General features: G+C 38.6%; 1 protein-coding gene across 1 annotated transcript in view; it reads left to right on the plus strand.

The window, feature by feature from the left end:
* KCNN2 (potassium calcium-activated channel subfamily N member 2) overlaps nt 1-25,239 on the plus strand; it is a 523,285-nt gene that overhangs the window by 417,634 nt on the left and 80,412 nt on the right. Inside the window, exon 8 of the mRNA XM_058277220.1 lies at nt 3,190-3,608. Coding sequence (XP_058133203.1) covers nt 3,190-3,608 — 419 coding nt within the window. The remainder of the gene's footprint in view (nt 1-3,189; nt 3,609-25,239) is intronic.

Consider the following 25,239-nt stretch of genomic DNA (forward strand, 5'->3'; position numbering starts at 1 on the left):
CAGGGGTGTCCCCCGTGTAGGGGAGCCCCACGCGCAAGGAGTGCGCCCCGTAAGGAGAGCTGCCCAGGAATGGTGCCGCACACACAGAGAGCTGACACAACAAGATGACACGACAAAAAGAAACACAGATTCCCGTGCCATTGACAACAACAGAAGCGGACAAAGAGGATGTAGCAAATGGACAGAGAGAACAGACAACTGGGATGGGGGGTGGGGGTGGGGAAGGGAAGAGAATAAATAAATCTTTAAAAAAAAAAAAGACATAACCATAAAAAAAAGATAAAGCTGTCTTTATTGATGTTGGCAAGAGTAATGCTGGTGGGATGATGAGGCAGAAGCCAGGTGGGACTTGTTGGACGATGAAAGACAAGTGAGAAAGTGAATACAACCTTGGGCAGCCATAGAGCCACAGGAGGTTTTCATTTGCTATGTGATCTTATTTTTAATAAATTGCAGAGATTTGAACTTGGGTTTTGTTTTTGTGCTTTTCTGATCAGGAGAAGTCATAGGAGCTAGGCTCTGAATGCAAGAGAACTGGGTTTTGGTGTAACATAACATTACCTTTAGACAGGTGGACCAAAAGGTATTCCTACAAAAGAGAAGGGAAATAAGGAGGATAGGGGCCAGACGTAGATAAGTTTCTGACTGAAGCATGAAATAGAGTATTTTCACTGATAATAGGGTGGGGTGGGGATTATGTGTTGAGAGAGGGAAACAAAGATGTGGCCCTTGAGGAGAAAGTTGAGCTCTATGCTGTGAGGAAGGCAAGTGACACAGAGGGTTCAGCTGAGCTGAAGGCGCAGGTGTGTGGAGGCCCCGGGCCACCTGCCCCAGCCTGCGTCCACCCAAAGTTAAAGGGGGAGAGGCTGCCAAGAAAGATGGTGAGGTAGCAGTGGAAGAGATAGTGAGGGCAGTGAGCAGAAGGGGCAATGGAAAGGGACCTGCAAAGGGAGGGTAGGGAGCCAGGAGAGGTGAGGTCAGAGGAGTTAGTGTACTGTGCTTAAGGAAGGAGGAGGGCCGGTCCTGAACAGAGAGGAGACGGTTTGTAAACAGTGTATCGGTATTACATTTCCAAATTGGCATTTCTCTCTCAGTTACCTGAGAAGGCACTTATTCTGCATTTACGCTGCCATTGTCCAGAATGGTGTGGGAAGCTCCTCTCAACATTGTGCATAGAATCTGCCGCACAGCTTTTGACTATCCGGAGTGTTGGTGATTCTTAGCTCTTTTGTGGGTGGCTTTAAGTTTTGTAAATTGCCAAGTCACTTAGAGTCATGTTTGGTGAAGAAAGAAGAAAGATCAAGCTGGGTAAGACCATTTTTGGTAGCCACTGCCATGTGAATTTAAGTAACAGTACTGCTTTTCTTATGTGATTTACCACACCCTGATAGCAGTTACCCAAGAGAGCAATGATAGCATTTTTGAAAGGTAGAGTCTCTCAAAGTATTTGGTTAGAGGGATACATAATTTGGATGTAAAAGTTTTAATAGATTTTAGGTCACATTCCTTTAGTGTTATACAGCATTCAGTAAATACCCACTGATAACAACTTTAGAAGACTTCTATCATTATATCTACAAAACATGTATGTCCTCACTGCTGAAATCCTTTGTGCCAAAGATGATGTTGAAAATAGTGAGACTGAACAAGAATATTTCTATATTCAACTTTGCCTACTTTATTTGATTTACTTCTTTACTTGTAAACCAGAAAATATTATTTCTGTTAATGATTAATATTTGTCAAATACTTTGAAGTCCCTAAACTAAAGGTTATGACAAAGGCATTGCCTAAAGCCATTATGTTATCATAATTTAATTTGCCGAAACTTTGATGTGCTTATGGTGAGAGATTTTGCTGATTCTCCAACTCCTGGAGAGTACTAGAAAGAAATGGCAATTTTTGTCTTCAAATCTGTACCTTGCAAAGTAACACTAATGGCAGTGATCACTTTGAATAATAGTGTGGGAAGTAGCTAAGAACTACAGAATAATTAACCTGAAATGGGAATTTGGAACTATCCAAATGGTGGGAAAAGTGTGTTTTGGCCTCAGAAGATCAGACTTCAGAGTCCAATGATAAGGAAAACCTTATCCCTCTGCCAATCTCTTTTGTCCCTTGTGATACATTACCAGGGAATGCACTATTCTCACAGGGTTGCTTTCATCTCATCCTTTCTACTTACCGAAAGGTGAAAAACAGCAGTGTTTCTCAGTGGGAGAGGCCTATTGGCGTTTTGGGCCGACAGGTGCTCCTTGTGCGTAGGACTCTCCCAGCATTGTAAAATGGTTGGCATTCCTGGCTTCCTGGCCCTAAATGCCAGCAGCCCTCACAAGCTATTGTGGCAGCCTGAATTACCAACCCACATTCTCAGACGCCTCTGGATCTGTTCATGGAAAAAGCCAGGGAAGAGAAGAGACGGTCTTTTCTATCCCTTGTACTCTTTATGTTTTTAATTACTCTTTTTTTTTTTTCTTGTCCTGTTTTGGTTTTCTTTAGTTGTGGGATAAAAAATGACAGAAATAGGAAAAAGAAATCTTTATTAAAGAAAGAAGGACTGAAAATGAATCAGTAATCCCAGAGAAGGCTGAGGAAGAAAAAGGAGATAGGAAATAGAGTAGTAATGGGGAAACTAGAAGAAATGTTTCTGCCAGATTCTTCTGTAGTTTCTTATGATCTTCTCTGAAGCCAGAATAGAATTTCCTCTAAGAAGGCTCACATGTTTTTGCATTATAGGGTGTAACTGATCGCAGAGACACTCAAAATAGATTTCACTGAAAATATAGTTAGAATGTGTAAGGGTTTAAGCCTAGACCCTTAAAGAGGAGAATAACTCGTTATAATACAAGGCCGTCCTTGACTCCATGTGAGGGGGGTTTCACTTCTGATAAACTCAAGGCCTTTATTTTAAAATGATTTACATGATTGCCCAGGAGCATGAACTCCAATATAATTTCAGCTCCTGTATAGCTAATTTTTAATGTTAATTTTCATAAAAAGAAGCTCTCCCCTTGTGCCAATACCATTTTCTAAAATTGTGTACCTGGCTAGCATTTAAAACTTATAACCTTTAGCTTGCCATGATTGCTAAAACTCATTGGTTGTGTTTTAAGGTTTTTTTTAATCTGCTCTAATACTTGTGGACCATTCATGCCATACTGAAGCTGATTTTCTACTTTATTTTTTCAGTTGTTCATGGTGGACAATGGAGCAGATGACTGGAGAATAGCCATGACTTATGAGCGTATTTTCTTCATCTGCTTGGAAATACTGGTGTGTGCTATTCATCCCATACCTGGGAATTATACGTTCACATGGACGGCCCGGCTTGCCTTCTCCTATGCCCCATCCACAACCACCGCTGATGTGGATATTATTTTATCTATACCAATGTTCTTAAGACTCTATCTGATTGCCAGAGTCATGCTTTTACATAGCAAACTTTTCACTGATGCCTCCTCTAGAAGCATTGGAGCACTTAATAAGATAAACTTCAATACGCGTTTTGTTATGAAGACTTTAATGACTATATGCCCAGGAACTGTACTCTTGGTTTTTAGTATCTCATTATGGATAATTGCCGCATGGACTGTCCGAGCCTGTGAAAGGTAAGTTTGTTTCTTTTCCTGAGAATGTAATTTGCCATATGGTATCCACTAGATTTGGAAGGGGGCGGGGAGGGCGGGGGAGCACATTTTAGACTTCAGGCACATAGTGCCTCCCTCTTTAAAAGTTTTGACTTTTCCAGGGGCTTCTTTAAATGATTGTAACAAAACTTAAGAATTTTGCAGAGAGCAGTGCTTTCATGATTGCATATTTTTTTTTTCTTTCTAATTTGATCAGTCTTCAATAGAGGGCTACCTTTTTAATCTGTGTCAGAACCTGGAGATCTAGAAATTGCACAGAAGACTTCCATTAGAAATGCTAGTTTAATGGTTATACTGTGTTCTTTTGGTGCCTCATTGACAATCAGCATTGATTTTTGTTAAGAAAAATCCAGGGGAAAAGTGGTGATGCAAGATGAATGCTATGGAATATCTTAAAGTAGTTTGTTGATTTTAGTGCCTTTCCATAATAGTTTTCATATGATTATCTGATGATGTAGTTTATGGGTATGCAAATTAGGTATTATTAAACTCTCAACCATTAGTGAAAAGAGGCAATGTGTATTTGATTGTCTGAAGTTCTGATGATTTAGAGCTGGACACAATCTCAGGATTTAGAAACTGATTAGAGTGTGAATTAATCAGGTATAGCATCAATAATGTCAACATTGCTATTTAAAAAGAAAAAGATTTATGACAAATGGGAGGAACTTTAAAATAATGAGGTATGAACAAACCTCAAAATGACCTTGGTTAAGGAAATTCATGTTGAAATTAGAGGTAAAAAGATAGGAATGATTTAGAAGTTTTTAGACTGTAAAATGTTCAGATGTTTGTCTTTGTAGTAACCAGTTTTTGTTAAATGTAGTTTTCTAAAATCAAAGGTATACATGCACACAGTTAAAAGAAGAACAAACCCATAACCTTCCCCGTTCCATTCCTGCTTTCCAGAAGCAATCCTTAAAAAAATTATTTTCACCTGTTCCTTTGATAATTATATTTCTAAATGAAATCAGTCATATTGCCACATTTAGACTTTTCCATTTTTGAACTATCTATTATTGTCTCCTACAATGGAAATTGAGATGTTAGGTTTTTTTCACATACAGGTATACACCTCTTTCTCAGCTCCCTTCCCCCAAAATAATTTCTCTCTCTCCACCTCCCCAGTAAGTTATATAAATAATCTGTATTGGGTGTTTACATTATTATGGACTGTGTAAACAACATTTGTAGGGAGCAATAAAGTGTATTATGTTGCCTTTCCTGCACAATTTATTTTCTCTGGAATTATTGTTTCATTTATTTGCTTAGTTTTCCTAATTTTTATTTGCTTAATTTTTTGTACATTTACCACTAAATCATCTCCAAATTAAGCCACATTATCTAAATAAATATAGTATTTTAGTATATTCAAATATATTTAGCAGTCTATCAATTTCAGCTTCTTGAACAAATGATTCTTAGAAATTTCTGACCACCTTCTCCATCATCTCTCGTATAATGAATGTTCCTTTTCTTGGACCCTATTTTTGCTTCTTAATTTGTTTCCTTTTAGCAGAATAATCTTCCAGTATCTTCTAAGAAATGATAGTGTGTGAGAGATGTATTTTTGAGACGTTGCATACATGGAAAAATATTCTCTCATACTTAATCAATAATTTGATTGGATAGAAAACTCTAAATTGGAAATCACTTTCCCTTACATGGTCCCCCAGCTTCCAGAAGCCAGAAGTCTGCTGCCATTCTCATTTTTTTAATCCTTTTTTACCTGGAAGCTTTTGGGATCTATGTTCTAAAATTGCACGGGCTGTATCTTGGTATCTTGGTGTGAATCTATTTTAATTCATTGTACCAGGGATTTAGTGGGCCCTTTTAATCCTGAGATTTATGCCCTGCAGTTCTTGGAACTTTTCCTAAATTATTTAATAATTTTCTTTCCTTTTTTTTTTTTTTTTGTTATGTGGATATTGGTTCTCCTATTGTGGTTCTATAATTTTCTTATTTTCTTTCCTCTGCTATTTTTCCCATCTCTGGTCTTGTTCAATGTTATAGTAGATAACCCCAATTTTATCTTGTAGACTTTCCGTTGAGATTTTATTATTATTACACTATTTGTTGATTTCCAGTATTTCATTCTTAATCCTGAATATTCATATTTTCAATAGCATCATTCTTTTATTTTATACATGTTCTGTTTTAACTCTGGAGATGTTAATTTTGAAAAAATTTTTTCTCCCTGTATATTTTTATTACCCCAAAGATGCATTTTTCTGTTTGTTTTGGCTTCTATTTTAGAGGCTTTCTTTAAATGTTAAGATATCCTTGGTTGTCTGCTGATAGTCAAGAGTGAGGCACTAACAGCTGACTAGAAACTTTTATGTATATCTGGGGCTTGTCTGCTATAGACTTCACTAACGAGCATTTAGGGTGGGGGCCGTGGAACACCGATTTCTGTATCTTTATTTTATATTTTCTCTGGACCATCTGTTAAACACAAGAGAAGGCTTGTCTACTGTCCTGCTGTAAGGGTAGAAGCTTGAGTGACAGCATTTTGAGAATTAAAAGACAAGAGAAAGAAGAGGTCTGAGCAGCTAAGCTGTGAACATTTACTTTACATTTACCCCACTCCCTACTAGGTTCGGTGCCTTTAAGTCCTCAGGCCTTATGTTTTACCCTCTCCAACAAAAGGTTTTCAGACTTCAGCCAGGTTGGGAAAGAGTGATTACCCAGCCACGGAGTAGAAGAGGGAATCTAGGTATCTACTGCTTTTTTATGTGGTCTTTGAACCTGTCCTCCCGTTTTAGCTCTGTCATTATTCTCACTTCCCAAGGAACAGGTGCTCCCAGTTACGGAATCTTTGGTTAGGGGTGGTTTTCCGTCTTAATATGGCTACTTCTTGAGTTTTCTCCACTGCTGGTCTAGAATTCAGCTTTCTCGAGTCATGTAAGTCAGGTATCACTTGTCGATCTGCTTTCTAGCTTCTTGTCACTCATTCCTCTTGTCCTTATAGGTTTATGCTCCTTTGGGTTTATTTTATTCTATTTTTTAAAATTATTTATAGTCATTTGCAGAGGGAGGGGGGGTTGGGATTTAGAGAGGCAGCTGAGGCCAACATGTTTGTTGAGTCTACCTGTTTTAATTGGAAATTCTGTAGTGACTAGTCTTTAATATCATATGTCTGAACTGTTTTTTAAAACTTCTCTACATAATTATAGCATTTGCTGGTTTAATGTTTTCTTTTTAAAGAAAGGTATACTCCCTCTAATAATGCTGTTTCCTAGCAATCTTGATAGTTAGAGGTTTCTCATATTTCTGGAGCAGATGAACCTACAAGTTTAAAGAACGTATACAGAAGACTTTAGTTGATTTACCTATTTAGTTCATAAATATTACCTTTAGAAAGTATGCAAAACAACATAATGATGATAGTAAAGCATAGTTTAAAAAGATATAGTTCTGTTTGTGTGGTTTCCAGTGCATCTACCTCTCAAGAGTTAATTAAAATAGCCTCAAAATTGTGCATGTGCCATGTGGTTCCTTTTCAAAAAAATGTTTTGTGACCCATTGTCACTAAATGCAGAAAGCCTTAGGTAAGATGGAGCAAATTGTAACAGACCAAATAATGTTTTTTTTTTAGCATGTGCACACTGTTAGAAGAGCATCCATTTCTATTTTTATAGAGAGAAACAAAGCACAGTGAAAATTGTCCGCTTCATATCAGGAATGGAAATCTATGGCCAACATATATATAAAGGGAACACGTGAGTGGTGTGGTGAGAAGGGAAAGAGGCTGGACTTTAGATGGGGACCCTGTGATTTAAACCCAGGTTTGCAATTTTCAGGCCAAGGGACCTCAGGCCAACCACTTTACCTCTTTCAAACCTAAAATTTTTTGGCTGTATAAATGTGTAAAAAGAAAGGAAAAAACAATCATTAGCCAGAATAGTTTTAGAAAATTTTCCAAATTTGTTTTTCAACTAACTCCCCATTTTGTTGCTCTAAAGCTCCAGATTGTGACTTGTAAGATACAGATATGTGAGAGAGGAAAAACAAAAAACAAAGCAAAACAAAAACTTGTTTTTCACAAAGGTACAATTTTGAACATGATATCTCTTGTATCTTATATTTCCTTGAATGCTTATTTCCTGACTTCTTTTCTTTCTTTCATTCTGTAATGTTTATGATACTTAATATAATACAGCTCTCTTTCTTTGGTTTTGGGTTTGCTTTCGAAGGAAGCTCACTGGTCCATCTTTATTCTGATCCTCTCCGTGGTGAAAGAGTATTCACACCTGAGAGAATTTCTCTTAATTATAAGAATATTTTAAAAAGAGAATGTTTGAGAGAGGCAGAGATCTTACTGGAGAAGTTTGTGTTGGAAACTCATCTCTCTCCTATGGAGCACAGCATTTTCAGATCTTGGCAGGAGTTTCTGGAATGTTCTCTACCAATGGGGAGGACATCTTTTGTGGGGCATCTCTTCTTGGTGGTATTACATTCCTTGAAGATCATGTACTTTTGGCTTACCTAAGTAGTAAATAAATTTTTTATTGGTGAATGATAGGAGGAAGTGTAGTGGTAGAAAGAGATTACAACTTCTTCAGCAGTTGAGGAATTTTTTAAATGTATATTTGCTCAATTTATTTTTTTCTTTTTGCCACAAGTTTCATAATGTGTGGGAGAAAGTAGATTTGGGGATGGAGAAAAGGGAGAAAGATGAGCGAGAAATTTTGATGGCAGTGAAATCAAAAAGAAAAGCACCATTGTAATAATATGTGGTAGACTGGAGATGCTAAGTACTGTTTCTTTCACTGGAAAAGAAAGATTCATTTAGTTACGACATTAGTGGCCAAATAAACAAAATGCTCTTATTCCATTATTTATCTTTAAGGGCATTTAAATATGCTTAAGTAATCTGCATTTAATTAAGAAGGAAAACCTCCCAAACTGACGTGAGACTGTTTTTGCTTTTTTCAAGTTGGAAAAATTGGAAAAGCAAACAATGGAACTTGTTTTGAAAAGCTTCTATTAATTTAAACTACATTTGAAATGGATTAAAAATAAATTATTTTCACCACTAAAAATTAATAGATGAAAATAAATTTGGTATTTATTTTTCAACTTATCAAAGACAGCGTGAGGAATAGAGAGCTTGGTCCCAGCTGTTAGTTTTGAATGTTTTATTTCTTCCATTAGAATAATCAAGTTAAATTTCTCTCTTTTTAAAACACTATCACTAATAGTCTTTTACATTGTGTGTTTTTCTTTTTTTCATGGAAGATGATTTCTGAAGAACAATTGACGCCTACCTTATTATTAGCCATAGCATATTGTGGAATATTACAGTCAAACCTTAATGCATAATAAAAATACATGCTATCTTAATTTGATGTAAAACAGCTGCTTTTAACACAAAGATTGGGTATGTCTTCTGTCATCAGTATTCTGAATGAGTTTCTAAAGAAAACTCTTGTAGATGAGAATGTCCTATTTTGTGACTAGACAGGTTTCTATCCTGTTAGCTGCAATTCAAAGGCGATCGATGATTTGGGGTCCCACTTTCTATGAATTATAGGCTATCTTTTCAATTGTGTACATATTAATACTATGGTAAAATGAATACTCTTATTCCTGAGAACCAATAACCAAAAATAGGATGATACTTTTTTCATGTTTAGGAAATTAACTCAGCCTTTTGGCGGATACCTTCTTATGACGGATTGTGTGCCTGTTACTCCAAGTTCCTATACATTTATTACTTCCTCTGTGTAGAGCCTGTTTTTAAATTAAGCTGAACTTTAAGTTTCAACATGAGATACACTCTGTTAGAGTACTTAACTGATCTGGGTTCTAATTTTCAAGTTCTTCATTTCAAAATGTTTTAGTTTGTCTTTTTTATACTAGCCAATTTTTCAAGGAGGAAGAGATAAATGGAATCTGAAATACTCATTTGTTTATTTATGTTATATATAAACTTATATAGGATCAAATGTAGGAGAATGTAAAATGGAAGGGGACATTTTAGAATACAAGCTCATTCTCTTTGTCTGCCATCCATGATTTTATCTTCTATTTTTAGAAGACTTATCAAGAGGCCTACTCCTTTTTGAACACTGACCATTAGAATAGATGCTTTATTTCCTGTTGATTTACTCACATTTGAAACATGTTACTTGTGATTATTTTTCTTCAATAGTTGTAAAAGTAGTCATAAAATATGCATTGCAGTGCTGGGGAAACATCCTGCGGCATCTTGGGTTTATTACAGTATAGAGGATAATTAGATTATTTCTTAACACTTCATGTTTTAGCTGTTGCTAAGTAAACTCTAAGTATTTCATCAATGGATTTGTAATTTGTGGCTGATGATAAAGTAATACTTTGTAAACCACTTTCAGAGCCTGAGTCATATATATACATATAGGATTTTCAGGTTCATAAATCAGTCACAACTTTAAAATGGGACCTTTCAGGTGATAAAAATCAGCAATTTGAAAGCATTCATCATGCATCTGTGCCTTGCAAAGGGTCAGTGTTCAGTATTTTTGCCAAATAAATTGGCCGTTAAAGTCTTGTGGAAAGAAAAACCAATACTCTACCAAGCTCAATTTTCTCTTCCTTCCTATGTAGATAGTGATTTGATTTCTGGTGTACCTCCTGAAAGAACAATGAGGATTAATGTTTATTGGCAAGATGCTTTAAGATTCTGATCTCAATAGTGCAGTTTGAAAATACCATCAGTGAATGTTTTCAAGTGAAAAGACTAGAAGCTGAACATCTCAGGAATACAAACTCAGGGAGCTTATAGTGTGTTCATTATAGTTTTCCCCTCCTGATGTCCATACTGATGTACAGATTTTCTGGAATACTGACTTCTGAGTGTTTTCCAACTTGGGGAGTTCCCTTGAATCATCCATGTAGTCCATTAGATGGGATGTGTTCAGGCAATTCTGTGCAGTGTTTCCATGCAAAAAGCTTTATAACCTCTGTGCCAGAAAGAACATAAAGTCTAAATGTAGGTGTCCTGATACTCAAACCATTTTGTTTTTAAGAAAATTAATACACTTCTTAGACTTAAATTGGATGTAATTGGAGAAGAATAAAGTGTTCCCTATTGCTTGCAGGATTTTTTGCATTCTATTTCTTTTTAAATGTTATACTCTTTATTTTTAGTCTTACTTTATTGCAAAATATTGAGATAACAAAAGAAATTCAAGGCAAAAAAAAGTGCCATTACATGCAATAAGATGTACAAATTTTGAGCATTTGCTGAGTTTGGACAAATATGCCTCCTATTATAACTTTGAACTTTTATAACCTTAGTGCATGTTAATGGACTTGCTTAGAGTTATGAGACTTAAATTAGGAGTGTGGTGGATTTTAGAACTGTATCCCTGAGCAGTCATTAGGTTCTAGAGCACCTGCCCTTTTCCTGGAGGACTGATTGGCTTGACTCTCCTAGGAAGGGCTGTCTGGACTGCTCTGCTTGCTGCCCTGTATCGAGTCTGTTGATGGTTCTGGAGTCCTTGAACACTCCCCACATTGCTGGTTCCAGCCCTGTTTTGTCTGCGATTCAAAATCCCACAGATTTATAAATAGTCTGATCACTGCCAAATTCCTTGGGATATTGGACAAGGCCCAGTCATCTGATGGTTAAGCCTAGCAGGTGGTAAAGTCAAAGTCATTTTGTGTCATTTATTCAGCAAATGATTAATGAATAAATACAGGAATGAAAAGAACACCATGCAGTTTCACCATTATTTTTGGCTAAAGGGTAAGAGAAGAAAAAGACGATGATTAATCTCATTCTGGTGTTTTTTAAACAATTTTATTGAGGTATAATTCATACTCATAAAATTCACCTGTGATAGGTGTACTGTTCAGTAATTTCTCATAAATGTATACAGCTGTGCAGCCATCACCACGATCCAGCTTTGGAGCAGTTGCATTACTGCCCATTGCAGTCAGTCCCTACCCCTCCTCAGTCCCAGCTCACCCACTCCATGCTGTCTCTAGAGATGTAGTCTTTGGCGTCTGACTTCTTCACTTAGCTTAAAGATTTTTATGTTTATCCATGAATAGTATGTATCAGTAGTTTGTTCCTTTTTACTGATGAATAAAATAAGTGTTCTTTTGTAAGGATATACCACATTTTATTCATCTGTTCACCAGTAGATGGACATTTAGATTGTTTCCTGTTTTGGGCTGTTACGAACAATGCTGCTGTGTGAACTTTTGCGCAAATCTATGTGAACGAAGGCTTTCATTTCTCTTAAGTGGCTGTACCAATCCTGAAACCTCATGTGAGAATTTAGTATTTTGCCAATACAAAAACCACAAAGTAGGCACAAATTAAGAGATTCAGGCCCAATTGGATTAGCATAAAATATCTTCTGTCAGAGATTATGCTGAAAAAATTCAAATTTAATGACTTTATTGCTTTAATGAAACAGTTCCCAATATTTCATATGATTGTTTATTTTAGTGATTATCAGCACACTCTTGAATAAAACTGGGACTCTGCTAAGGAACTGTGGACTCATCCTGAATCTCCACTTGCTATTATTTGGGGTAGTTTTATGCTTTTGTCACAGAGAACATAATATTACAAAATGAAGCATCCGGTATAGAAAGATCAGCTTTGGTCAGTAATTTTAATCTGGTTTCATGATTACTAGCCCTTCATGTTTCTCACTTCCTCCATGGCTAGAGATAATGTGTATTCTTAGATTTAATGCCATTATTGGGGTAGTCTGCCTCCTGCACTTTCTACTATTTAGTTGGTTTTTTTTGCTTTGGTTTCCTAAAAGGAGTTCTAATTTGAAGTCTTTATCAATCTCGGAGGTTCAGTGTAAAATGAGAGGCTACTCTGACTCTGCGTGCTTTTGTTTTCCTGTTTAGAGAGTCTCCACTTTTTGAAGGGTGGCTTTTATTCCTCCTCTCACCCACCTTTCACATACTGTATCATCTGGACCCTTATTCTCCAGTTTCAGCCTTACTGAGACCATTGCCATTTATTCTGATGGGCAGGTGTTTGGGGTAGGGTAGGTTGAATAGTCAGATTATAAAAGGAACAACAGTACCCAGTACTGTGGTAGACAGGTGTGGAGCTGAGACTATTGTAATCAATGATCAGGGGTACAACATGCTCAAAGCCTTTGTCTTGTCCTGGTTATATTAGGACATGAGTCCCCTTTCCAGTTTAAAGATATTCTTTTTGTGCCTAAAATATTCTAAGCTCTGTGCAAATGGGAGTACAAAATGCCCACTTCAACCATGCTCCTCTAGGATAAAGACCATATCTGGTGCCATCCTTGATCCTCACAGAGCCTTGAACTCTTCAATTTCTGATTCAGGGAAGACCTTACAAGTCATCTAATTCTACAAAACGAAGAGCAACACCAACCACTGAAGCTCCATGAGGATTTGAGGGGAGAATCTATCTGCATAGACATGTACCCATCAGAACAATAGAAGGGTGATTATTAACACTTAACAAGTGCCTTAATGTTTTAAAACAAGGGTCCTTATGAAGAGTAGTAATAATGGGAACATATATTAAATGCAAAAAAAAGTCTTTACAATTTTATTTTGTCATCTTTTAGAAACTGATTCATTTGAACATAATTAGAGTTTTGCTATTAGTAAGTTAACAAAGGTTAATGAGGAGTTCTGTATTAATGTAAAATTTCTGAAGCAGAGTCAAAAATAGCACCTGCTGGGTTTTTGAGGACTGCAGATACTTGGTGTTCAGCCTTGGTTTTGGAAAACTGAAGCCTTCATTATGTGCTGAACTGGCAGGCAGAAGGCCTAGAAACGTGACAGGCATGGCACAGCACTGCTTGAAAACCCTTCTCAGTGTTCAGCCTAGAAGTATTTTCACTTACTCTGCTGGAACACACAGACTTCTGACAGAACTTCTTAGTCTTTTATCTTGGGTGTTGCTTTATGGGCTCTTAGCAGCTGTGAGGCTGCAAATTTTGCCTGGGACTTGCAAAGGGCAGGCAGAGGCAACGCCACTCTGAAGTGACAATAGCGACAGAGCTCCACAGTGCAGAGAAACACACAGATGTGAAGTTCTCCTAAAGCAGTGTTTCATCTTTCCTTTCATGCAACTTCCCATGTTCTAGGATTGTTGCTTTTATCCTCTCTCCCACTCAACTTAGATCCTGCTGTGTGTTTAATTGCATGGGCACTTCTGGAAAGCCTCCTTAATAGGAATAGGTAACTCAAGCCTTAACTCCTGTTAACAATTCATGTAGCAAGTGCTTCTCACCAAAGTCTGCAGAAATTCTAAGAATCATGACTATAGCCCTCTAGAAAAACAGCACCATGGATTTCAAACCACCAGATTTAACATCTCCATAAATCAGATCTTAGATAACCACATCATGGTTACTTGATGGATCTGAGTAGGCTTTGTGAGAGAAATATAAGAATTTCTTTCCATAGCACTTTGTACAGTCTTACTTTTTTTTCATTTCTCTCCCCTCCCTCCCATTTCTCCCCCCGCCCCCCAGTTGTCTGCTCTCTGTGTCCATTCACTGTGTGTTCCTCTGTGACCGCTTCTATCCTATTCCTGGGCAGGCTGTACTTTTTTTCTGCACTGGGCGGCTCTCCTTACAGGGTGCACTCCTTGCGCGTGGGGCTCCCCTATGCGGGGGACACCCCTGCATGGCACGGCACTCCTTGCGCGCATCAGCACTGCGCATGGGCCAGCTCCACACAGGTCAAGGAGGCCCGGGGTTTGAACCACGGACCTCCCATGTGGGTAGGCGGATGCCCTATCCGGTGGACCAAGTCTGCTTCCCAAGTTTTACTTTTTATTAGAGATTTTATATGATTTGCACTTTGTCTTAAATTTGTGTCGTATTGATATTCTTTTTTGTAGGGACAAATACCAATAATAATTACGGAATATTCCTTTTAGTGTGCTGAGCTATATGAAATGGAATTGGCTTTATTACTGAATGATCCACAAGCTAAAAATACTTTACATTTTAAAATTGTCAGGGATAAAACAAACAGAGAAACAGAAGAATATGTGACAGATCATATGTTGTCCACAAAGACATAAATATTTACTGTTTAGCCATTTATGGGACAAGTTTGCCAACCCTGACTTAAATAACATTCTTAGTTTATCAAATTTTGTTTTAAGTACAATATGATATAATAAATTACAAAGAATTATTCTTATTTTATTTTGGGGTAATACAGTGAATCAATGTTTGTTACAGCTTAAATCAGGTTTTGTTTTTTAATTGATGACTACAATATATTGAGGACTAAATATAAACTACTTTAGATGAGCAGTGACCAGACATTGACATTGTTTCAAGTGATAGGAGCAAGTGTCCTACTTACATGTTAATCAGTAACTGAGGCTCTTCTGATTAGTACTAGCCAGATGTCTGTATAATTAATTTGTAATATGTGCTAAAACAAAACCCATCTCCTCTGTCCACCTAAAGATAAGGCAGTGAGACATGAAAGAATGCTGTGATCTCTTGAGGAGCCTACTATCCTGGGCTCTAACTTCATTGGCCTTGGGTAACATTAAAAGAAATGCTAGGTCACTGAGAAGTCTAATCTGAAAGTTGTGGAGGAGTGGGTATTGGGATCAACTTGGAATTGAAGCCTCCAAAATGTAGTCATTGAACACTGGCAGAATGAGCAAGAAATCAATCTGAAGTCTGAACTCTTGCAATATCATACTCTGCAATGTTAAAACAGAGCTAACATAAAGCAGTGACTTCTTGCTCTTTATTCTTAAGGCGTTTTCAAAGTTTACAAAGGTAAAACAATCTTTATTGCTGTTATGTAATGGGGAGTGCTGTAATAAATACCATGACTGCCTCTGCCCCATGGTCTCTGCTTCCAAATGCAGGACTGTTTGTGTCAATTAAAGCCTATGTTACTTAATGTGGGGAAAATTGACCATCAGGAAATTAAAATAATTACTGTTTGGTTTTCTTAGAAGAATCTCCACAGCATCTTATTATGAGGTTTGCTTGCTCTTTCTCTTAAGCATTACCACCTTTTTACATAAACATGGTGTTCATTTTTCTGTAAAGTAGAAAGGAAGAAGCTGTTAACTTGGTTAAGATACCAGATAACTGGGACAATATCAGGGTTGTGATGGCATTAAGTTTTATATGAAATTGAAGAAAGCCTTCATAGACATGTTTTGTAGGTGATCCAGAACTACGATGGCATTTTTTTGCCTGATAAGAATTCCATATTCATGTCATCACAGCTTTCCCTCTCCCCACTTCTCTGGTTCACTTGACCTTTTAGACAGGCTGTAGAGCTCATCTCTCTTGGACCTGCTTGGCCCGAAGAGGCTATCATTTCATAGCAGTTTTCAAGGTAGGTAAAAATAATGCTCCCCTTCCTTCCCCATTGTTTTTGATGGACACATTTTTCATACTTAAGACAGATAGGTGGGATGTGACTAAAAATTGCAACTGCACTTCTTTCTCAAAACAAGTTTATTTTTTGAATGCAGCAGATTTTTATGTTTCCTATACAGCCTTAAATTGTCTTAACTACCCTTCAACCTGTTTTGCACATTGCCCTGAATATTCTTGATTTAAATCTATATTATGTTTTTCTTTTTTTATAGTCTGTGTAAGAAAGGAGGAAATCCTAAGTTATGGTTATTAGTGAACCAACTTATTTAGGTGAAATTTTAAAACAAAACAAAAAAAGCCAATATGTGGGTTAGCCTTGTTAAAGTAGATTAAGTAAGAATTTACCTATAATTTGCTTGCGTTGATTCAAATTAAAGTTACTCTTCTATTTTTGGAAAGGAGCACAATATTTGAACCATCCCGTATTTCTCAGCTTTTCATTATCACTATTTGGTCCCTGGTATTCTATTGAAACCATTCTTTTCTAAAATCAGCCCTAGGCATAGAGGGAAAATGTGACTCAATCAGAAAGAAAATTTGTGCTGCTCAAGGAGGTATCTCCAAATCAAGGCAACTGTTTCAGATGTGTCCTGCTCTTCCATAAATTGAGGGAAACAGACTGTGTGTGCGCAAGTGACTCAGGAGCTAGGCATGGCCAGGCATTCTAAAATAAGTAGTATATATTATTCAAATACCTTTAGATCAGTGTAGTGTCAGCCCTTCTCATCCATGGCCACTGCGGTGATGAGATCAAGACTGTAAGTCTGCCTGTGTTGTCCCCTGGGATTTGCTTTGTTGCACAGACCTAGGCTGTTCTCTCTGAGCAAATGTGGGCAGACCAGCATTTGAGAGTCAGAGATGCCTGGCACAAGTCTGACTGGAATCACTCAGAAGCATGTTCTACTAAGGTCAGCTGGCATTTCGCAAATGATTTGCACCTTAAGCAAGCATAAACAAAGTATTAGTACCTTACAGTCATTAGAGACCATAGTTTTGATTCTTGGTACTCATTATTATTGATTGACCAGATACCATCTGAAAAGGCAAAAGTCACAAATATCTACTGTGGCTAAAATACCTATAACAGATAAATACCTACATCCCCAGCACCCAGCCCATGATCGGGCACAAAATTGATTTCAGTAAATACATTGACTGTTTAGTTAAGAGTCACCTGAAGCAAAGCACCAAGGCACATTTCCCAAAATATTTCTGGAGTACTTGGTAACTGTTTCACAGCTGTGACTCTTTGAGGGTAGGGATGGTAGCTCTTATTTTCTGTGTGCCCAGCACCAAGTATAGAGCCAGGGACCAAGTAGGTGGTCAAAAAGTAGTTGTTGGATAAGAGAATGGGTGGTAATTTTGGATGCTTTGATAATTTTTAAGGCCCTTTCCTCATCAAGTCCTTGGACCTAATTAAACCAGAACACAACTCCCCATCCACCCACTCACACCAAAATAAATAAATAAAGACACAAATGCCAAAACAGAATATGAGTTTCAATGGGAGGGTAATAAAAATCTGTCCTCTTCAGAGACTTAGGATGTTTTTTAAAAAGTTGTTTTCCACTCATTGGTGTAGGGTCTCTTGTTTATATTAAGAAGGGAAGATGAGGTTTAAGGGGCAGAGAAGATTCTACTGCAAAGAATTTATGAAGAAGTGTTGTAGCTGGAGATTAAACTTAAGTTAGGGCTGATAGACAGGAGGATAAGGAGTTTGGACTGTATTCTCTTCCCAGATACCTGCTACATGATATTTGTGTTACCAGTATAATTGTTTATTTGAGGTTTTATTAAGTTGACATTTGTTTTTCTTGAATATTTTTACTTAAAAGGAAACTTAACGATCACTATGGTAAATAATAAACCTGTATTACTTGCTATAAATAAATCTAGAGACCCAAGCACTGTTATTAAATTCTAATTTAACTCTATTCCCTGTCTAATGCTCTAACCCTGGGCCTATAGGCTTGTTACAAAGGGAGATTAGCAAACGACAGATGTAAGACAGGATCCTAACATGAAACTGACATTTTTTTAAGCTATATCAGAAGGATCCAAAAAAGAATCAAAATGAGAATCAATGACTTAATAAGTGATATATTTTTTTTAATACTGAGAGTCTCTCTGTACTATGGAAATTCATCTCAAGTACCACCTAAAAACTTTACTTGTGCTACCTCCCACATCATTTATGTTTTGAAGCTCTGCTAGAGACACTAGAGAAGACCTAAAAGATTATAGTTATCTGGATAATATAAATACTACCTGTATGTGGTGATTTGGAGCTGTATGTTCCCCAGAAAATCATGTTCTTAAAGCAAATCCATTCTTCTGGGTATAAACCTATTTAAGTAGGACTTTTTGAGGAGGTTACTTCAGTTGAGATGTGGCCCATGGTGGGTCTTATTCCTCTTATTTGAGGCTATAAGTGGAATGAATACAGAGGGAGAGAGGGAAAGCAACAGAAGCAAGAAGCTGAATGCAACAAATCCTGGAAGAGAAGGGAGAGGCCAGCAGATGCCACCATGTGCCTTGCCATGTGACAGAGGAGCCAAAGATCACCAGCATCCAGTCTTTGGGAAGAAAGCATAGCCTTGATTTGGACATTTTTCTCAGCCTCAAAACTGTATAAATTCCCATTGTTAAGCCAATCTATTTAATAGTATCTGCTTTCAGCAGCCTAGCAAACTAAACCATTTTATTCTAGAAAGCTGTCTCTGGCAGGATTGTGAATGGCAGATGGGAGAGGCAATACAGTGGAAGTAAGAACATCAAGTGCCTTAGTTTCCTAGGCTTCTTAAACAAACACCTTAAAATTGGTCAACTTAAACAATGGGAATTTATTAGCTTATGGTTTTGAGGCTAAAAGAAAGTACAAATCAAGGCATCATGAAGGTGATGCTTTATCACGATGTCTGTGGCATTCTGAGGCTGCCAGGGTTCCTTGGTTCCTCTGTCACATGGCAGCATCTCTTGGCCTCTTCCTTCTCTTCCAGGTTCTATTTTAACTTCGTGCTTCCTGTGGCTTTTTTTCTCTCTGTCTGAATTTCATTCTACATACGACCTCCAGTAATAAGGTTAAGACTCATCCTGATGGAGGTAGGTCACAACTTAACTGAAAGAACCCCATCAAAAGGTCCTACTTATATTGGGATTGATTAAGAATGACTTTGATTTAAGAACATACTTTTTTCTGGGGTACAGTTTCAAACCACCACCACCCTCTACCCTTTGGATCCTCCCTCCAAAAAAAAAAAACATGTTCTTTTTGTGTACAGAATACATTAATTCCATCACAGTATCTCCAAAGTATTGTCATTTCAGAAACAATGCTTAGTACAAAGTATGATCAAAATCAGTTGTGGACATGGTTGTCCTGGGACACAGTTCTCTTATGTCTGTGGACCTGGGACACCTAGAGAAAAAGTTATCTGCTTCTAATATACAGTGGAGGGACAGATGTAGCATATGCATTTCCATTCCCGAAGGGAGAAATTGGAAGGAAAACAGAGGTCACAGGTCCCAAACAATTTTGAATACATTGAATGATCATTTTATGATGAGACTCATCTGTGGAATGATGTTTTGTCCTCCAGACCTGATGAAGCACCAATCCCACCCCTTCCAAGTGCTTACCCAGTGGCCATGCTCTGATCAAATACTGGGGTGAAGACTCTACCATCTCTAAGCATTGAGATGGTGGCCAAGTGCTCAATGAATGCCAGGGCTCAGGTTCCATCCTTTCAGGGCACTAGGGTGGCAGCCAGACTCTCTGTAATCCCCTGGGCACATGCTTCATCCTCTCTGAGCACTGTGGTGGCAGCACTGTTTCTGAACAGGGTGGAAGGCATGCCCTCTCCAAGCACCGGAAAGACTCACCCTTTCTACACAAATGGGTGGGCTTGCTCTCTTGGCCCAAGCAGATATCTTCATTCCAGACCTCAACTTCCCTGGTCCTGCCTTTCAAGTGATTTTCCCTTTAATTTGTCCCTTCTTGGACCCTTCCAGTCGAGGCTGGCAGTGTTTCCCTTAATATAGATTATGCAAGAAACATAACTTGTTGGTTTCCATGTTGTACATGGAGGGTCCAAACCATTAGACAGAAGACCTTTCCACAGATCCTTCCTGGGTAACTGTATTTCCAACCATGACTTCCACAGAAATTGGTGACTGGCTCCATGTTCAGTTAAACCCTCACATGGAGCACTATTCTCTGGTGATGTGCTTTCTGCAAGGTCAGAATTTTCTAAACTATCAATTTCTGGTTTCTTTGTACCCAGGAGTTCAGTTCTCAGCTTGCCTCTTTCCTCTTGCATTTTACTATAAGCTGCAAGGAGAGAGCAGACTGTACTTCCCACACTTAGCTTGCACATCTCCTCAGTTAAATATCCATATTTACCCCTCCCAAGTTCTGCCTTCCAGTCAACATTAGGACTCAGTTTCACTGAGCTCTCTGCTGCCACATTAAAACAAAGGTTGCCTTTCTTCCAGTTTACAATGACACATTCATCATTTCTAAGGCCTCTTCAGAAGTACCTTGATGTCATATTTCTAGAAACAGTATCTTCAAAGCAATCTAGGTCTTTTCTGTCAGGCAACTCATAATTCTTCTTCCTCTACCACTACCCTATTCCAAAGCATTTTCCACATTTTGGTGGAATAGCAGCACCTTTGCAATAGCAGCACCTCACTCTTGTACCAAAATCTATTTTAGTTTCCTAGTATGCATAAGGAAATACCATGAAATAGGTCAGGTTAGACAGTGGGAATTTTTTTTGCTCATGCTTTTGAGGCCAGGGCAATGTCCAGATCAAGGATGTGTGTTTATCAAGGTGATGCTTTCTCTCTGAAGACTGTGGCATTGTGGACCTGGCTGCCCACCATTCTTTGGCTCCTCTGTCTTACGGTGGCACCTCCTTATCTCTTCCTTGACTTGAGGGTTCCATTACCTCAACCAATTGGTGCTCCCTCTGTGGCTTTCTCTATGAATTTCATTCTACTTATAAAGATCCCACTAATAAGATCCTTGATAGGATTAAGACAGGTCCTGATTGAGGTAGTCTCACCCTAACTGAAGTAGCCTCATCAAAAGGTCTCACTTTCAGTAAGTTTACATACATGGGCATGGATTAAATTTCAGAAAATGAACCACCACATCTACTTAAACATCTCTCTTTATTTCCTCCCTAGGATTATATTACTGTAGTTATTTGTGTTTCATCTACCATCTCACAAGCTCCCTGATGCAGAACTCATTTCTCATTCATGTATTATTTCATATATCCATCCATCAACTACATACTGAGTGCCTGCGCAAGGCCAGGCTCTAACCTAGCTCCTAGGAGAGAATGGAGATAGCTTCTACTCCTCTATCGATAAATCTGAGGTCCTGTTTTGGTTCTGTGCTCATCATAACTGCTCTGTAAATAACTGACAAACCAACAAAATATGTCAGCTAGTGGGTTTGAGAATGATACACTCTTACTGCTGTGTAAGAAGGATGAGGCAGATACTGCAGCCCTAGCTTATATCCCAAAACTTATAAAACTTGGGCTACTTCACATGCATTAAACACACACACACACACACAAGAAAGTGTGCCCCATGCATACCCCAAAGGAAATGTTGAGGGATGAGGAGGTGGAAAGAGAACAAGGTTAGAGGAGCAAATGCTGATTGCCCCTCTCTTTTCTCTATCCTACCAAACATTGTCATCTCTTTCATTTTAGTCTTTTATTGGGCCCGATGAGAAAAGATTTTGTTTCTTTTTGTTGTTATTGTTGTTTTGCATGTTTTGTTCTTTTTTACTAGAGGGAGAATCTGTCAGCAGAGCTGAAGTTGTAAAGAACAACTTGTTGTCAAACACTTCTTTTTTTCTAAGAGATGGGTGACCTTGGAATGGATGTACAAATAAGTGTGGTGACTGAACTTCCTTTCCTTTTGTGTGGTTCTCCCACATGTGAAGTCAAAAAAACAGACATGTGTATCACTGGGTGACCTGTCACAACCCATGGGCACTTGTCATACTCATTCTACTCTGCTGCTTACACACTGTTGACAGCACCAACGGGCAAATTCCAGGGCTGGCTTGTATTTTCTCTCTGACAAACATCATCTTCAACTCCATCCAAGTCCCTTTCCTACTTTCTGTGCTGCCCTCACCCATCATTGTCCTACTAGCAATAGGTCCAATCTTTTGGCTCCTTGGGGGCATTGGGAGGAAAAGACTTGCTGTGCTTCAAGAGTGAGTCTTCAGTGTACTCATTCAGACTCTGGAAAAGTAGGAGTTTATATGGCTAAGAGACATCAGAGTGAGTTGGGAGGTCATCCCAGAGGTAACACTGATGCGTATTTCAGCAGGATCTCATAGACTGCCAGAGGAGATACTACCCCAAATAATGGGGCACCTGAGAGCTCTGGAGACACCCAGGTCCTACGTTCATGGCATATAGCTCTGTACTTTGGTGCCTTGCCAGTGGGCCTAACTTTGGAGTTTGTGCTTCCAAGTGTGACAGAATTGGACTCAGATGTGACTTCTCTACTCATTCCTCTTTGGTAACTTTTATTTGAACCTCCAGTTGGTGCTGGAGTTGGTAGGTGTACATCCAAGAGACTTGAACGTCTGGGCTGTCCATGTGCCAGCTGGGCCCTGAGCCTCAGCAGACTTGTAACATCTCCTCTCCAGTTCATTGGACTCACCCAGGACAACTAACAAGGAGGTAAGGATGGACAACCACCACACCAAGGAACTGAGAGAGTCTACAACTGCAAGCAAGAGAGTCCTATCCATCAGTCATATGGGATTGAACCCCCTCTCAATTAGAGGTGGAGTGGGCACCACCATCCCAGAATCCTCAGGAATGGGGAATAAAATATGGGCAAGAGTGGACTTACTGGTATTTTACTATAGGCTTATTGTGATTCTAGGAATGGAAGAAATTATAGCATGAGGTGGAGACAGTGGCCGCTGGAGGTGCTGAAGTCAGAGAGAGGGAAAGAGATGTAATATGGGGGCATTTTCAGGACTTGGAATTGTCCTGAATGACAAATTTGCAGTAACAGATAACAGGCCATTATGTATCCTGCCATAACCTATAGAGTGGAGTGGGAGAGTATAAACTAGAATGTAAACTATAATCCATGCTGTGAGGCAATGCTCAAAAATGTGTTCATCAATTGCAGTGAATGTACCACACTAATGAAAGAAGCTGTTAATGTGGAGAAAAGTGGGAGGTGTGGGGAGTGGGGCATATGGGAATCCCTTATATTTTTTTATGTTACATTTTATGTAATCTAAGTACCTTCAAAATATATTTTAAAAAGATCCTTATTGGAGAAAAAAAAAGACTCCTTGGGGTGGTGATAATTTTTTTAAAAGTTTGAGAAAAAGGGATTATCCTCATGTTACAGCTGGAGAGTCCGAGACTCAGAGAGGTAATATAGCCTGGCTTTGGTTGCCTCATGGCTGACACATTGTTAACTTGTTAGCTGTCTTGATTAGCTGGCTCTTAGGGGTCAACGGTACAGGTTCTGAAATTTATGATGTTCATAATTTTAGCAAATGTTGATGGAGGCATGTGATGGGCCTGGAGACGCAGGAAGGGTAAGTGCACAGCCTTTCCAAGCAGGCTGTGGTGTTGTGCAGATAAGTATCCTATAATGGTGCTGGTGCTAGATTCACTTTACTTATTCTTATGACAGCCAAGGTGAACTTTAAAAAATTATTTTAAAAGAAGTTCAGAGATTCTAGAAGACTCTATATTGTAAATGTTAAGACCCTAGCACACACATTTGGCCCATGTTGTTGGCATAGGCTAAATCCACACTGGTAGATCAACACACACATTTATTTTCTTCTGGTAGTTCATTAGTTCTCGGCACTCAAGACACTTAACACACCGAAAGGTAGGAGCCACTGTGTTCTTATTGAATATTGTGACAACTTCAGATATTCTTCTAATTGCTAATTAATGACACAGGTAGATGATTAGTAAGACTAGCATTGCAGGCTCAGATCCTCACTATGTATTTAGTCAGAACCTCTAGGGTTTTTTTACTGAGCATGAGACCCGAAAACAGCACGTCTCCTTCGTGACATGTGCTTGGTGCTTGTCCTTAAAACCTCTCACCACAAGGTATTTTCCATCCAATTCACGTAAGGACGCTCTGCCACAACACCTTTTAATGTTCCCAACTATTAATCCTCCAAGTAAAGAAAAGCTTAGCCAGGGAAATCACAGTTAGTGCATATTGGTGCATATTGGACCTTGTCTCATGAATGTGGTGATTCAGCACAGGAAATTTCTAAGATACGAAAGGAAAGATGAGGGAGGGAGGTGATCCTGAAATGGAATGAATTTCAAATTTCAGGAGACTGCAAAAGGTGCTTAAATGGTAACAGTAATATTTCAGGTTAAATATAAGGCAGTGGCCCTTTACCTGCTTGCTGGAGCTGCTGCCATCCCTCTTGCTCCTCATTTCTGTTGTTCCTCTCTCCCTGCTTCTGAAGACACCAGCATTTCTGTGACATATACTATAGATGCCCCTCCTTGTTGCAATTCGCTGCTCATCCATTGAAGACTTTCTGGCTTTCCTCCCCTACTACTGTCATTCTGATGCTTTCCATACCCAAATGGACAGTATAGACAGTCCATTACCCTGGCACCCTGTTCCATGATCTTCTTGCTCCTCGAGTCCTTGTGCCCTACTCAACCCCAGCCACCCACTCCCAGGCTGACATTTACTCAAGAATAATGCTTCGCAGACTTGACTGTGTACAGACATCACTGTGGGATCTTGTTAAAAGGCAATTCAGATTCAGCAGGTCTGGTGTGGGGCCTGAGATTCTGCATTTCTTACAGGCTTCTAGGTGATACTAATACTCACCCAGTGATTAGATTTTGAGGCTCTAGTCTAGACTTTGTCAGAATCTCCATTTCAAGCAGCCCAATTTCTGGCCCCCTCCTACTTTCCCAATGGGAAACTCCAGTCTATTAACCTTACTCCTTTAGTTTTCATGTCCATCACTAATCCCTCCTGTGTACATATCCTCAGCAACTTGCTTTCCCTCCCTCCCTCATACCTACCTGGCAAAACCCTATATTTGGTTAAGTCAAACTCTACCTCTGCCTCCATCCAAGCAAATGATTATGGCTGGAGGAAAAACATGCTGATGGGGCACACTTCAAGTTTCATCTACCTGCAAATCTTGT

The sequence above is a fragment of the Dasypus novemcinctus genome, chromosome 2 (genome assembly GCF_030445035.2).
Source record: "Dasypus novemcinctus isolate mDasNov1 chromosome 2, mDasNov1.1.hap2, whole genome shotgun sequence".
Classification (NCBI taxonomy): Eukaryota; Metazoa; Chordata; class Mammalia; order Cingulata; family Dasypodidae; genus Dasypus; species Dasypus novemcinctus.